Below are 15,552 nucleotides of genomic sequence, written 5' to 3'. Positions count from 1 at the left end.
TGCGTGCCCAAGATCCTGAGAGGAGAATAGAAGAGAAGGGATTGCAGCATGGCCATCCCCCCTGGGGGTGATTTCTTGCTTTCTGTCTCTCTGTCTCTATGGCAAGCACACATGCCCTATAGCAAAAACTTTTCCAAAAAAAAAAAAAAACCCAAACAAACAGTGAAATATTGTAATGACTACAGAAGTGTAACTGATCTTTTCCCCTTTGTTTGTGGGTTCATTAGACCATTACTGTGGTAAGGCAAGAAGCTTAAATCTTTTTGCCTTTTGATAAACTGTTGGGTATATGCAACTAAATTCTAGAGATGAAGATTTTTAATGGTAAAATAGGTTATCATGAGATGGGATATTAGCAAGTAGAAACCAAATTATTTTTTACCCAAATTATCTGCCAGTAATTTGGGTAGAGAATCAGTTGCAATTGAGCATATGAAGTTGTAATATCGTTGAACCGAGATGGTTGAATTTGGAGTTAGTTCCATTTAAAATGACAAAGACCTGATGTGTATTATACTAAGTTCAATATTTACTAACTGTTTGACTTTTATGTTTTCTTATAGGTGATTGGTCTGTTGGATGTCTTTACACCTGCGAGGTCTCTGGAGGAATTTAATGACGTGTGAGTAAATCTTTGCATTTCCTTTCTTAGCTAGAGAATGGAAATTATCAGCTCATTTCTACTTCTGAATTATTTAGCAGTATACAGATTTCAAAATATTCTTTATTCCTATTACCGATCTCTGCTGGGGGTGAAAGGGACCCCAAAGGTGTATTGTACATGCTCAAGCTCAAGCACATTGTATCCCATTTGGAGAGTTAGCATTGGGTCCTTGTAAGAATTTCTTACAGAAGAGAGTAGAGGGAGGTTGGCCATGACTTTTCCTCTCGGATTGGCTATTCCAGACTTTAAAGGTGCTCTTCAAGATATAATGGAGCCCTCGTCCTCAGAGGGCTTCTCCCATTCTTTCATTCCTAGCACTGTGGGCGAGGAAGCTGGAACTACAAGCTGGCATGGAGTGTGTTTTCACTGGGACAAGGGGGCTGGCCCTACATGTTGAGAAAGTTTCCTCTCCTGATTTTGACGGTCTTTATAGTTTTACCTGAGATACCACTGGAAAGCAGAACCTGGTATACTCAGGAACCAGTACTGTGGGCTAGGGAAAATGAAACACAGATGGAGAGAAAGCGACTACAAGGATACATTATTAAGTTGGTCACCACTTGGGACGAGACCCGCCGAGATCTAAGAATCTGTCCAGAGTGCATGTCACATGGATAGCCTTTATCCACCAGTGGCTCCTGACTCCATTGGCAAGTGTAGATCCACGGGGTCAGTGATGCCTTCGCGTGCTGTGTGTGAGCGCAGGACAGATGCCAGGGGTGTTCCATGTGTGCGTGAGCCCCCTGTGATAGAGCCGACTTCACCCTGGCCCCCACTTCACAGGCGTACTGTATCGTGAGAAAGAATAGACACCTTAAAAAAAGAATTAGACATTTGGTCCTCTGAAATGTTGACATTCCAAGTGGAAAGAGCGACTATTAGGAAAGCCAAAACCTAATTGTAGATCATGACTGCTCTTCCTTCACCTTCACCCCCCTCCCCCCCGTTGGCCCCGATGCAGAACCTAACCAGTTTCTCTCTGCTCTCTGCCTGGGTTCGGTTTCTCCCACCCTTAGCCTGGGCTGAATGCAAACACATTTGCTCCTTTTCCACTGCACAACCCAGGGGGATATATTTGAGCTTGTATGACTAAGGAGAGGGGGAAAAGGAAGAAATAAAGGAATAAAGAAGATGCAATGAGAAGAGAAGAATGAAAAGTTGCAAAAAAATTTTCCTACCATTAAAACTTTCTTGGAACATGATATGAGCAGAACATGAGAGAGGAGAACCTGGCCCGCATACAAGACATTCTGTTACGTTAGCCTTGACCCTGCTAGGGAAAGTTTAAGAGACAAACAAAGGGAAACATAGGCAGTCACTAAGAACTGTGCTTCCTGCAGCCCTGGCTGGCACCAGCATGTGGAAGGTTTCACCGACTACTGGACGCTACCCAGGAGCATGTATATTCCAAGTAATTGAACCCTGCTGTAGTCTGTGCTTGGAAAATAAAACGCTGCAGAATGTTGTTTTTTGACATTTTTCTCAAACGTGGAAGAAATGCCGAAGTAATGTGTTTGTGAATAACTTTGGAAAACATCTGAGTCAGGTCTGAGCCTTATCTCTACATTTTAGCTATAATGAGGATGGATTTATTTAATAAAGGAATTGATGATTTGCTGACTTGGGCAAATGCTGAATTTTGGCTTAATCGAGCATTCAGGAACTAGATAATGAACGCACTTTTCCTGGGTGAAAGACTTTAACTAGAGGCCAGTCCTATTTAAAAGATTACGCTGTATCGATTGTAGTACTTTGGCCACTTGCAGCCACATGAGGGCTTAGTCTTCAACAAATACCATGGCTGCTGAGCAGGGATGTCTTCTTTCTACCTCGCTCTAGCTGGGTTCTGGCTGTTCTTTGTAAATAAGAACTGAGTTTAGCTTTTGCAAGCAAATCTTCTTACTACTTACTGAATGCTCATGGAGTGCAGAACCCTGAGAGTGCAGTCTCTGGCTCAGAATAACCAGAGATCCCAGTCCTGCCCCTGGATGACAACACAGTCTAATTGGGGGAAACAGATTCTGAACACTTTTGTCCTCCAGTTTCCAGTGGACTCTGTGACCCTGAACAGGTTACTCTGAACTCCAGGCCCTAGTCCGTCCACACCCCTGAAAAATGATGACGGTAGAGATAGGTGACTTTGAAGTATATTTAATACTTAAAGTCTCTGAAAATGAAATTAAGAACCCAAGGTTGCTATTAAAAAATATGTTTCCTTGTTTATATTTTGCACTAATATTTACACCACTGAAAAAATTAGCACTTTATCCTGGGTGGTGGTTATTTTAGTGCTTTCCATAGTCATTTCAGAATATGCATGAGGTTAAACGTTTCCACCTACGATGGCAAGGTTTGCAAATATAGGACCAGACAAATAACATAAATTCGGCTGTGTGTTATGCGGCTGGCAGTGATGGAGCCCGGACAGCCAGTATCAGAACTTACCACAGCACACCCTTTTCTTTTATTTTTTTTTTTCTTTAAGGCTTTTGTCATACGGCACTTGTGCTCCCCGAAGAGGAAAGAGGCAGAGAGATAGGGTGGGAGAGAAAGTGAGAAATCATCCCCCGGATGGGAAATGGCCATGTCACAATCCCCTTTCCTCCCTTCTCTTGAGATTTTGGGCATGCACGCACATGTGCCTGGTGTGACTTTCAAGCTGCTGCCATGTCTGGGACTCGAACTGCAGTCAACTGTGTGGGAGTCTAGCCCCTTAACCACCACGCCCTCTGGCCGCCCTAGCTTTTTGTTAATTATAGTGGTTCTCTGGTTGAGCTTAGTAGAGTTTTTGGACTCTCTCCTGAAAATTTCCTCAGTTTTCAGAAAAACTGATTACTATGAGTTACGCAGAAATGATCCTCGTCATGCTTTCCCTTATTTCACAAGCCCCCGTCCTAGCTTGTTTACAGAGTTCCTGATCTCTGTCTCATTCCTGAGGAGAGTAATTGAAGTGGCTTCGGATTGCACTGTGATCCGGCGGACCCACAGCAGGGTCAGTCAGCAACCTTCGCTTTCAGAAAGCTGATGATGGTCACCTCACTTAGCCGTCCACTGGGTCACTGAAAAATTGTGACACATTTTTAGATAGATTTTAGATAGATGATTTTTCCAACAACCCAATACCTCCTAAGGTCATTGTTCAACTGGTAGGTTTAGCCTTTCGTTTCGGTATCAGTGGAGCTGAAGGCACTACACTGATCAATGGAATTTCCAGATTCGTATGTTAGCCTGCTGTTACTCAATGAACATTTGAATATCCACTTGATGATAGGCACAGTACGATGATCTGAGGACTAAGACAATGAATAAGGTAAATATGATCCCTGATGATTGAGCTGAGATTCTTAATGGGAAGGAAGAGCAGTTAAATGATGAAGCAAAATACAGGATGGTAAATTCTGGTTCTCCGTGGTAGATTTCGTCTTGGGCATGCTCGTCTAACTTCATCTAACCCCTTTCCACTTCCTCTCTGGCCTTGCCTCTCTGACCTTGTGTATTCTTTTGAATACGGACAGCCGCCTTCCCCCGGGGACCTTTGTGCACCTTTCTAATGTTGGCCTGGGACACGTTCCCCGCATGTCTACGTGATGGGCTCCTTTTCCTTGAGGGCTTCCCCGAGGGTCTCCTCATAAGAAGCTTTTTCCCTTTGTCACCCTACCTAAAATCCACCCTCCCTGCCATGGTCTACTCTTTTTTTTTTTGGAGAGATTTTCACTGTAGGGCGCGTGCGCTCGCCAGACAGACAGAGAGAGACATAGAGACAGAAAGCGAGAAATCACCCCCCAGGGGGGATGGTCACGCCGCAATCCCTACTCCTCCATTCTCCTCTCGGGATCTTGGGCACGCATGCACACGCGCCCGGCGTGAGTTTTAAGCCACCGGGTCCGGCCATGGTCTACTCTTTATCTTGCTTTGTTTTTAGCAAATTTTACCATTACATAGTTGTTATTTTCTGTCTCTGTCTCTTTTGTAAGCTCTGTTAAAGCACAGAGTTTGTTTCTTTTAGGTTGGGTCATTGGAACAGTAACAGGCACTCCATTGTCTGTCGAACAAATGACTGTAAGAATTGCCTTGGAGGAGCAGGTACAGAGAGCTGAAGGACCTCAGTAGAATGCCACCTAACTGACATGCAGGGTGTCTTCAGAGGTGGCTTTCCAAAAAAAGGATATTTGAATTCTTGACACTACAACCATGGCCTCTGTTTAAAAACATCATCTTATGCATATGAGTGAAACTGAAAAACACGTGGATAGGCAGTTCTATTAATGCTTCCTTCCTTCCTTCCTTCCTTCCTTCCTTCCTTCCTTCCTTCTTAAGTAGCATTTGACAGTTTACAAAGGACTTTCACATAAATTTTCTCACTTGACACAATACTGTGAAGTAGATGTTATCTGTAATTTTCAGACGAGGAATGAGGTTGAGAGAGATGAACCTAATTGCGTGATGTTACATACAAAATTGCATCTATCCCAGGCCTTATTTCTCATTGTATTTTTTGTAATCCAAGGCTATGATTACGGTTTGAAAATTGCCCCTGCTTATCAAGTAAATATTGTGTTAGATTCTATGTAAGATGCCAAACTAAAGGCCTGTCTCTCTTCCTGTTGCATGTGATCTCATTAAAGAGATGAAGCATAAATACTTAATATAACCAAGGGACTGAATCAAATCTGTAAAGTCTAAACAAGGTCCGGAGGGCCTGAATGAACTCAATATTAGAGAAACTATCCCCCCTGGGGGGAGATTTCTTGCTTTCTCTCTTTCTCTCTCTGTCTCTGGCAAGTGCACATGTCCCATAACAAAAACAAAAACTTAGAGGAGGAGAATCTCCAAAGAAAGTAATAACTGTGTCTGAAGAAACACATAGGGATGGGATGTGGTAGCTGAAATTTATTCTAGGTGCCAAAGAATGAGGACACATTTTCAGAAAAGAAGTGTGTGTAGAATGGGGGGCATGAAAGCCATAACCATTCCTTCTCCTTTTACACCTGGATAAAAATTGTGCATTAATAAATTCAGGGTGTGTATGTGTATGTGGGGGGGGGGCGGGGGGGATGGTTTCCTACTTGGTTTAACAGTAAACATTATCTGATGGGTAATGCCTTCCTCTATTACTGGAAGAAGTACCCAGCCCAGCTGTTGAGCTGGGGGGAATATTCTTTGAAACTAGGCTGAATGCTCAAGATAGGGAATAGAAGAAGAAAAACGGTCTGGGAGAAAGATCAATGAGACAGCTATATTAACATTCGTGTTTGCCGTTTATTTGCTTATCGGAAAGGTCTGCTGAGATAGGGAGGTGGTGGTTGCTAAAGCTTCTTGTAGACATCTTCGCCGACTCACATTTGGAATGTCATTGAATTGCACATCCTTTCAAAAACTATTTAGTGTTTTTGTTTTTTTTTTTATAAGAACTTTTTCTCAGATTAGCTGATTTAGAAAGGTAAACAAGCGGGGCCAACAGATACGTAGTAGTTATATAGCTGGCCAACTGCAGTTTGAGTGCTGGACCTGGTGACTTGAAAATCATCCCAGGCGTGTGTGTATGCATGCCCAAGACCCCAGGAGAAGAAGGGATCGTGGTATGGCTATTTTCCTTGAGGGGTGATTTCTCACTTTTCCTCTTACTATCTCTGTCTCTCTCTGGTGAATGCACCAAAACTTCTTAAAAAAAAATAGTAAAGACAGTTCAAGGCCTACTTTAGAGCTTAAGTCCTGTAAGAAATCATTACCTGTGTTGGGAGCCTCTCCTATGTGTCCTCCTGTATCCTGATGTCTGCTCGATAGCTCGAATCACACTCTCTTATGAATGTGTATTTATGATTATATATTCCCCTCTAAATGCTATGTCTGTCTCTGCTATGGCTGTACCCCCATTTCCCATTAATAAATATGTGTTGATGGAGTGACCGAATGAATGACCTTTAGCTGTTACTGTTTATAACTCGTTGATGATTTGGTCGTCTATCTGCAGGCTCAGCGCTCTCTCTTTTGACTGGCTTTTCGTTTTTATCATCTACTATAGGCCATACGGTAGAATATTGAGTCTAGTGTGGGTGATGCAGGTAATGTGGAAGGCTCCTTTTAGTAATCTGCCTCGGTGTGAGTGGACAGTAGTGGGAACCCTTGCAGAGCTGCCTCTCTGGCTGCGGGATGCTTCTTCCACCCCCGTAGTACTGGTGCACTGACCAGGTAAGATCTTTGGCATGCACAGCCAATGAAATGTGGACCGGCCTTGTCGTACTAGTAGTGCTGTGGGAGTTGGCCCGTGTCAGTTCAGGTCAGTAACAGTCCAGAGCTTACTTTCTGCCAGACGCTTCCAGGGGCATTAGTTACTGCATGGGATGAACAATAACCCTTGTCTCCTCCATGAACATTGCACAGGAAAACTACGAGCTTATGAAAAGGGGAACTGTAGTGTGCTAGCAGGCAACGATGCTGCAGGTGAGAAGAAGACAGACAAGGAAGGGAATTAGAGCTATCAAGGCAGCAGGGAGGTGCACTTTTAAAGGTAGTGGTAAGAATAGGCCTCACTGAGAAGGGAATTTTGAGAAATAATTTGAAGGAGGAGAGGATTAGACCCACGAGTATGTAGGAGAGGCGCGTTCCAGGCAGAAGGCACAGTCTGTGTGGAGGAAGACCACCTGCGGTGTTGATGGGAGGCCAGACGGAGCCGAATGAGGCCAAGGAAAGTATCCCATGTCGTCAGGGAGTTGCTTGGTGGCAGGGTGCTGGGTTCTGCAGGGCATTCTAGCCCATTGAAAGGACTGTTGTAGTTTTTATGAATGGAATGGGGAGGCTTTTGAGGAAAGGAGTGACATAATTTGATTTTTTAAATATTATTTTTATTTATTAGAGAGATTTTTTTTTTTCTAGAAGGTGCGTGCACTCACCGGAGAGACAGACAGAAAGTGAGAAATTACCCGCCTGGGAGGATGGCCACACCGCAATCCCTTCTCTATTCTCCCAGGATTTTAGGCACACACACACACATGTATGACTTTCAGCCATGTCTGGGACTTGAACCATGGTTGACCATGTGGGAATCCAGCACCTTTTTTTTTTTTTTTTTTTTTTGGGGGATTTTCCCTGTAGGGTGTGTGCGCTCGACAGAAAGTAAGAAATCACACACACACACACACACATACACACACACACACCTGGGAGGATGGCCATGCTGCAATCCCTTCTCCTCCATTCTCCTCTTGGGGTCTTGGGCACGCACGCACACACACCTGGAATGAGTTTAAGCCACTGGATCCGGGACTCGAACTGCATGGGAGTCCGGCGACATAGCCATTACGCCAACTGCTGGTCCTGCGTCCAGCACCTTAACCACTGTGCTACCTGCTGGTGCCTTGATTTTGATTTTTAAAGACTCACTCTGCTTCCCATGTTGAGAATGGAGCATATTGAGACCAAAGGGTCATCAGAGGAGTTGCAGAGGCTTATGGTTACAAACCACCAATTCCTATGATTGTTTTAAATGCTCGGTTTAAATATGAAAGAAACGCCTTTTCTGCCTTTTGATAATTGTTTTGAATAGGGCTGATAATAGCAGAGATGGCAGTATATAGCAGGTTTTTCCTACATGGTTCTTTCTTTCTTTTTTGGAGAGGTTTTTGCTATAGGGCGTGTGCACTCACCAGAAAGACAGACAGAGAAATAGAAAGCGAGAAATCACCTCCTGGGGGGATGGCCATACTGCAGTCCCTTCTCCATTCTCCTCTCGGGATCTTGGGCACGCACGTACATGTGCCTAGCGTGAGTTTAAGCCACCAGGTCCGGGACTTGAACCGTGGTCATGACTACATGGGAGTCCAGCGAAATGGCCATTATGCCAACTGCTGGTCCATACATGATTCTTTCTGATTGTATAATGCTCTTAGAAGTTGCAGGGGAGGGGAGATTTGACAATTGGATATTATCCAACAGTGCTTATTTTAATAAATTAAACTGTAGAATTGGGCACTGTCTAGAGTACTAAAACCTACTTATTATATAGAGTTCCATCTTTAAAAAAACCTTTCTGTCTGTCTCTGTCTTTCTGGCCAGCATACACCCTGATCTTTATACTTCAATTAAATTTACAAGACATTGTGTGTGTGTGTGTGTGTGTATGTGTGTGTGTGTATGTGTGTGTATTGTGTGTGTATGTGTGTATATGTGTGTGTATGTGTGTATGTGTGTGTGTGTGTGTGTGTGTGTTTTGAGAATTTTGCTATAGGGCGAGTGCTCTTGCTAGAGAGACAGAGGCAGAAAGTGAGAAATCACCCCCTGGGGGGATGGTCATGCTGCAATCCCTTCTCCTCCATTCTCCCCTTGGGCTTTTTTAAAAGAATTATTTTATTTAAGTTAATTAATTAATTATCTCAATTTATTTGTTTATTTAAATTTGACCGGTATGGGGGGAGAGTGAGAAAGCAAGCACCAGGTCCAGGACTTGAACCGCAGTCGGCCATGTGGGAGTCCAGATCCGTTAACCACCATGCCATCTGCTGGCCCCTCTTCTTAGTATTTTGAGTACCACACATACACATGCACCCAGTGTGAGTTTTAAACTACCAGGTCCAGGATTCAAACTGCAGTGAACTACATGTAAGTCCAGTGATGCAACTATTGTGCCACCTGCTGGTCTCAAGGATATAATTTTTATAAGTAAAAAATTGTTGCAAAGTCATATTTTCAGCCTTTAGCCTAGTAAAGTCCAACTTAATTCCTTTTTAAAGATGGGAAACTGGGACCAGCAGTTAGCGTAATGGCTATGTCGCTGGACTCCCATGTAGTCGACCACGGTGCGCGTCCCAGACCCGGTGGCTTAAAACTCACGCCGGGCACGTGTGCATGTGTGTCCAAGATCCTGAGAGGAGAATGGAGGAGAAGGGATTGCGACGTGGCCATCCACCCTAGGGGGTGATTTCTTGCTTTCTATCTCTCTGTCTCTCTCTGTCTGGTGAGTGCACCTGCTCTATAGCAAAAAAAAAAAAAAAAAAAGATGGGAAACTAGGGCCAGCACCATAGCACAGTAGTTAAGTGCTGTGCATTGTAAGCCAATCCCACGTGGCTGACCACGCTTCACACTGTAGCCCCAGCAGCTTGAAAAACATGCCTGGAGTGTGTGTGTGTGTGCACGCACACATGCACATGCATGCCCAAAGTCCTGATAGGATGGAGAAACGGAGGAAAAAAGATTGCAGTGTGGCTGTGCCCCATTGGGGAGGTGCTTTTGCCCCCGCCACACACACACACACCGAGCGCATGTGCACCCTCTGGCAGTTAAATAAATAAGATGGGAGAGTTAGATAGCTTTCCAGCTGTACCGAAGTCAACACGTTTACTTCAGGCGTTACATACAGTGACTGTATTAGGTATGGCTTTACTGAAATGTAAATAAGCTTCCCAGGGCTGGGCCATGGCCTAGTGAGTAAGGAAGCAGGATCCCCCCCACCCTTTTTTTTTTTGAGAGAGGTTTTTGCTATAGGGCGCGTGCGCTCGCCAGACAGAGAGAGATATAGAGACAGAAAGCGAGAAGTCACCCCCCCAGGGGGGATGGTCACGCCGCAATCCCTTCTCCTCCATTCTCCTCTCGGGATCTTGGGCACGCATGCACATGGACCGGCGTGAGTTTTAAGCCACCGGGTCCGGGATGCGAACTGCGGTTGACTACGTGGGAGTCCAGCGACATAGCCATTACGCTAACTGCTGGTTCCCAGGAAGCTGGATCCCTTAAGACTGACTGCAGTTCAAGTCCCAGCCCCAGCAGCCTGAAGACAAAGCTAATGCATGTATGTACCCCAAGTACATGCATGGAGAAATGGAGGAGAAGGGATTGTGGCATGACCATGCCTCATTTGGGGGTGCTTCCCTCCACTCTTTTTTTCTGTTTTACAGTGTCTCTGGCAAGTTCATATGCCCCTGGGCAATTAAGAAAAAAAAAAAGCTTTCAAGAAACAAATACTGTAGAAATCAGTGGCTCTCTGGTAATGCCCCGTTTGGAATGTGCTTATTTAAAATGTGTTCATCTGCATTCCCTCCTCCCCATCCTGTTTAGCACTTTTAGAAATTTGTGTGTCTTTCATAAACAGTAACTTGGCATAAGTCTTGCTTTTGTTTCCTGTTGTAAGATTTATTTTGGAAATCTTTCTGTTGTGAGTTGGAATTTGACACTTACTGGTCATCAATTGGTCTTTGGACCTCACGGAAACAGATGGTTAGGTTAGTTCCTGCGAGACACTTCTAATGTAAACAGTGCTTTTCAGTTGCTTTTATTGTCCCTTAGTAGCAATGCTTGGTAGCTGTTACTCTGTACACTGACTGATCTTGTGTACTTGCATAAGACAGTGACAGTTTCACACCCTCTCTGGAGATTTTGGTGCTAAAATGCATGTGGACTGACGGGGGAAGATTTGAAAGGAATCATGAAGTCATGGATTATTCCAGCTAATGGCAAGCCCTGTTCCTACCCTGTGTAATTGGTAGTCTTCTGTATGTACAGGATTTCTTGTTATGGGTTACCCTGTAAACACTGTAGTTACACTTGAGATCGCTGTGGTTGCACTACAAATACTGCCTGCCACCCTTGTGAACTTGCACAGACACATTGGTTAAGATTTTTAGGGTTTATTTCAAGACAAATTCAGAGAGGTCGTAGGTAGAATCTCCCATTTATTATGCATTCCTGTTTTTACTTCTCCTTAAAATTATTAAGAGTGGAGAGAATAGCCCTTTTATTATCCTGTGTTGTAAAACGTAACTATTTGCAGAGCAGTGTTCCAAACTGAAATTGGAGCCTCTCTTCCTTAGCCTGAGCCTTGAAATTTACCATAAATTGGCATTCTGATTATGGCAACCATTATCCTCGATTTTCTGAGGGAAGTCCTAATTTTCAAACTATTAACCAATTATTTACAAGATTTTCACGTTTGTCCGAGGATGTGCTGGTTTGGGTGTAAACAACACAGTGATGGAGATTAGGATGGGATGTTGCTAATATTCTTACCAGCTTTTTCTCTTCGTACTTATTAACTTTTATAATAAATATTGGTAATTGTCAAGGAAATTATCTGAAATAATGGTTATTGTGACATTTTTAAAACTTTTTTCTTTAATTGCCATAGGGTGTGTGCAATTAATTGTCAGATAAAGAGAATGCACCCTCTGTTGGCATATAGTCATGCCACAATCCTTCCCCCCTATTTCTACATCCAGTCAGGATTTTGGACATGTATGTGCATGTACCAGCCCTGTCTTTCAAGCATCTGGGGCTGGGATATGAACCATAGTTGCTCATGTGAGGTCCAGCTCCCTATAGATAGGGTTTAACCTCTGTGCTATGTATGAGGCTAACCCTATAAATTTTTTTTTCTTTAATCGTTAGAGGATGAATGTGTTTGAGAGAGAGAGACTCCCCCATTGGGAGTGGTTACACCACTACTCCTTCTCCCCCATTTCTCCATTTTGGCCAGGTTCAAACTCCACTGGGCCATGTGGAATCTGCTCCTTTAACCATTAGGCTATGGGGCCAGCCTCAAAACTTAAAAAAAAAATTCCATGTCAACTGGAGGCAGTGTGTGCTGTGATTTAAGATCATGGTCTCTGAGCTCAGACGATTTCGGGTTCAACTCCTGACATTACCATTCCTTTGACCTTGAGCAGGTTACTTGTTTTGTTCTGTCATCATTTCTTTATCAATGAGATGGGAATACTAATGGGTCTTACCTTCTAGAGTTGCTGGAAGAGTCCATGAGACGTGGACACAGTAATCTGCTTACTCCGGTGCTTGGCACAGAGTAAGTGGTAGTGGCTTTTGGTGGTTATGGTGAGTGTGCACCATCTTATTAGTCAACATGACCTTTATGCAAACATTTCAGAATGTCTTATTTACTCTGTAAATCATGTTTTGAGTTCTCCCTTTCCTCAGGGCAATATAAACATGGATGCTTTAAAAATAGGAAATGCTAAAATCTTACCTTAAAATTACAGTAAAGATAAGTTCCGTTGATCTTAGTGAAATTGAAAACTCACCATGGCAACCCTACAGGTGAAGCAGGAATAAAATTTAAGTTCCTGTGGGAGGGAAGGAAGTAATAGTATTGGCTGTGTTTGTGTGTATAAAGAGAGGTTGCACACACACTTACCCATATGTTGTGTGTGCACAGGTATTTGGCTAGAGGGTACATACACACACCAGAGGGGGGGGTGTATGTACCCCTCAGGGGAATGTGGTTACGCTGCAATCTCATCTCCATTTCTCCATCCTGCTGGGACCTGGAGCATGCAGCACAGCGCCCTGTGGGTGTCGGAAGCTACTCGAGCTGCAGTCCAAACTCTGGTTGACCACGTGGGATCCATCTCCCTTAACCACTGGGCTATGAAACCAGCCTTCGTCATACAATATGTTATTGAATAGTCCATTTAAATAGTTTCTTTCCCTCCATCTTTATAAAAAAATAAAAATAGAAATGCAACGGAAGCAGCATTCTCTAGAGCTCATCAGTGTTAAACTTTATCGCCCTGAACAGGCCTCCATACTCCTGTTCCATAAGCAAACCACAGCGTCACTTGGAAGTCCGCTTCCTTACTGCATTGTTGAGTTACAACAGTCATGGTAGCCACACTTCAGTCCATCTCAGACAGCCCACCCTTTAACCTGGGCTCATGCAGGCAGTCATCCAGCTGTAACCTCTCCAGTTATTTCTCCGACGCATTCCCTCTCTTCCTTTGGTATTTCACTTTCTCGTTCTTGCACATAAATGTTAACCCACCATGTGGCCTATCTGGAGTTTCTTGGAAGCCATTCTGGGGCTGCCCAACTTGAGTCATTTTTGCTCAGTTAAACTCTGCTATTCAATATATCAGATTGCCTCAGGTTTTTCTTTTCATATCAGATATGTTGTACATTACTACTCACCCTCAGGAATGGGAATAATTCTTGGACAATAGATAAAACCATCAATGGAAATAACCAAGCTCTACAGAAATCGCAATTAATGTGATTTAAGTACAAAGTTGAGTGACCAGCTCTGGAGAAAGACAGAAGTGTGTCTCGGGGACTTCAGATACAGCAGTTCCTTTTATCTTGTTCTGAGAGCCTGAGACATCAAGTTTGTAAATCAGCGTAAAGAATACATTTGTCCAGCCCTAAAAGGCAGGACATCTGGGAGGGTGTAGGCAGGTTTAGAGGTTCTTATGTTAATAGTTGGAAAAAAAAAAAACAAAACAACCACAAATCTCTTTCCAAACAAATCCACAAAGGAATGCCTCCTTCCCATTAGCGGAGAGAAGGGTTAGTGTGTGTCGGAGAGCGCTAGGCCAGGGCTGGGTGTAGGAAACGTCCCATTATCAATGAGCTGTTCATGTTTGTAGGTGTGACTCCCCCAGGCTCTTTTGAAAGACTTTTGTCCTCAAAACCTATTCAAATTTTTGAAAATTCAGCCTCATTATTACTAAACTGGTTTTACATTTCTGGTAGTTTTGTAATAACAGTAATGAATGGGTTAAAGGGGGTGACCCTTTGGTGTAATGATTAGTGCTCTTGACTCAGAATAGGTTTAAGCACTGTGTCTAGTATATCCCTGGTGAACCTGTTGGACTTGAATGTAAATTGTTCCCTAATCTTGAAGACAGGATTAACCACCAGCACCGACCAGCACCATACCGGTGAGGAGAAGTTCTGGAATGCCTCATCTTGCCTACAGATAAAATGTATTCCTCCCTAGAAGGGATATTGTCAATGAACAGTATCTTTTTGCTAGTCATTCCTGAAAAGATGAGAATAATAGTTTGAAATCTGAATATACTCCTATTTTAGAGCCTACAACATCAAAGGTTTAGAATGAGGTGAAATATAATGATGGATTTACAAACACAAGGTACTGTATTACGGCCATGCACTGAGCTGTATATTTCTCATGCAAGAATCCTTTTTAGGAAAACTGATACAGATATATGTATCTTTTTTAATCTTGGTCTTTGCCTTTTTCTCTTTTTCTTCTTCAGAGAACCTGGGAAAAGATAGATCAAATAGAAACAAGTGTGAGAAGTTTTAGAATAGATGGCAAGGTAGTCAAGTTAGAACAGGGATGATGAGTACGAGGCCACCCTCCTCCCACACGCCCATGAGTAGCTGTTGAGCTTTTAGCTGTCATCGAGGTACTTCCTGGGTGGCCTTTTCTTGACATGTTTTTAGGAAGTCTTGTGAAAAAATAAGTTTCCTTTGGGGTTCTGGATATTGAGTAACGACTCTCCATTAATTTCTAGGTATCTCGTGACCCATCTTATGGGGGCAGATCTGAACAACATTGTGAAGTGTCAGAAGCTTACAGATGACCACGTTCAGTTCCTTATCTACCAAATTCTTCGAGGTTTAAAGGTACAGACAATATGAGTAATAATTCTGAGAAATGCCTTTCCCTTTCCCTCCCTTCCTTTCGTCTAGAACTGCAGACAAACAAGCAAATAACTTTTCTTGTGGGAAATTCAGACACTTACCAAGTAAAGATCATAGTGGAGTGAGCCACCATGTTCACTCAGAAGCCATAGTTATCAGCATGTGGCCAATCTTGATTCTTAGGTATTTCCCAAGCCCCAGATGCTGATGAGGATGAGGAGGCGGAGGAGGATTTTTTAAATGAGAGAGCAAGAACAAGCATACCTAAGCCTGGGAGAAAGGAAGGAGAGAGAAATAGGTATTTTTTTTGGACAGGGTGTTGCTGTAGCAATCCTCTGCCCCAGCCTTCCTGTTAGCCAGGATTACAGGTGCATGCTGTCGTACCTATTCTGTTTAGGCTGGTCTGAGATCCAAACCTGGGCCCCTTCTGTGACTCAGGCTTGCCCAGCGGTGCCCTGCATTTGCACCACCATGACCAAGTCCCTAAACTTTTTTTTGGAGA

The 15,552-nt window shown here is 43.5% G+C and overlaps 1 protein-coding gene across 5 annotated transcripts in view; it reads left to right on the top strand.

Moving 5' to 3' along the window:
• MAPK14 (mitogen-activated protein kinase 14) overlaps positions 1-15,552 on the top strand; it is a 97,108-nt gene that overhangs the window by 49,577 nt on the left and 31,979 nt on the right. For all 5 annotated transcript variants that reach the window (XM_006148646.3, XM_006148645.3, XM_014587876.2 and 2 more), the window contains exons 3-4: positions 564-622; positions 14,921-15,032. In XM_006148646.3, coding sequence (XP_006148708.1) covers positions 564-622; positions 14,921-15,032 — 171 coding nt within the window. The remainder of the gene's footprint in view (positions 1-563; positions 623-14,920; positions 15,033-15,552) is intronic.

This window comes from Tupaia chinensis, unplaced genomic scaffold (assembly GCF_000334495.1).
Source record: "Tupaia chinensis unplaced genomic scaffold, TupChi_1.0 Scaffold000238_1, whole genome shotgun sequence".
Taxonomy (NCBI): Eukaryota; Metazoa; Chordata; class Mammalia; order Scandentia; family Tupaiidae; genus Tupaia; species Tupaia belangeri.
Note: the sequence above shows the minus strand (reverse complement) of the source record. Positions and strands in the feature narration are given on the sequence as shown.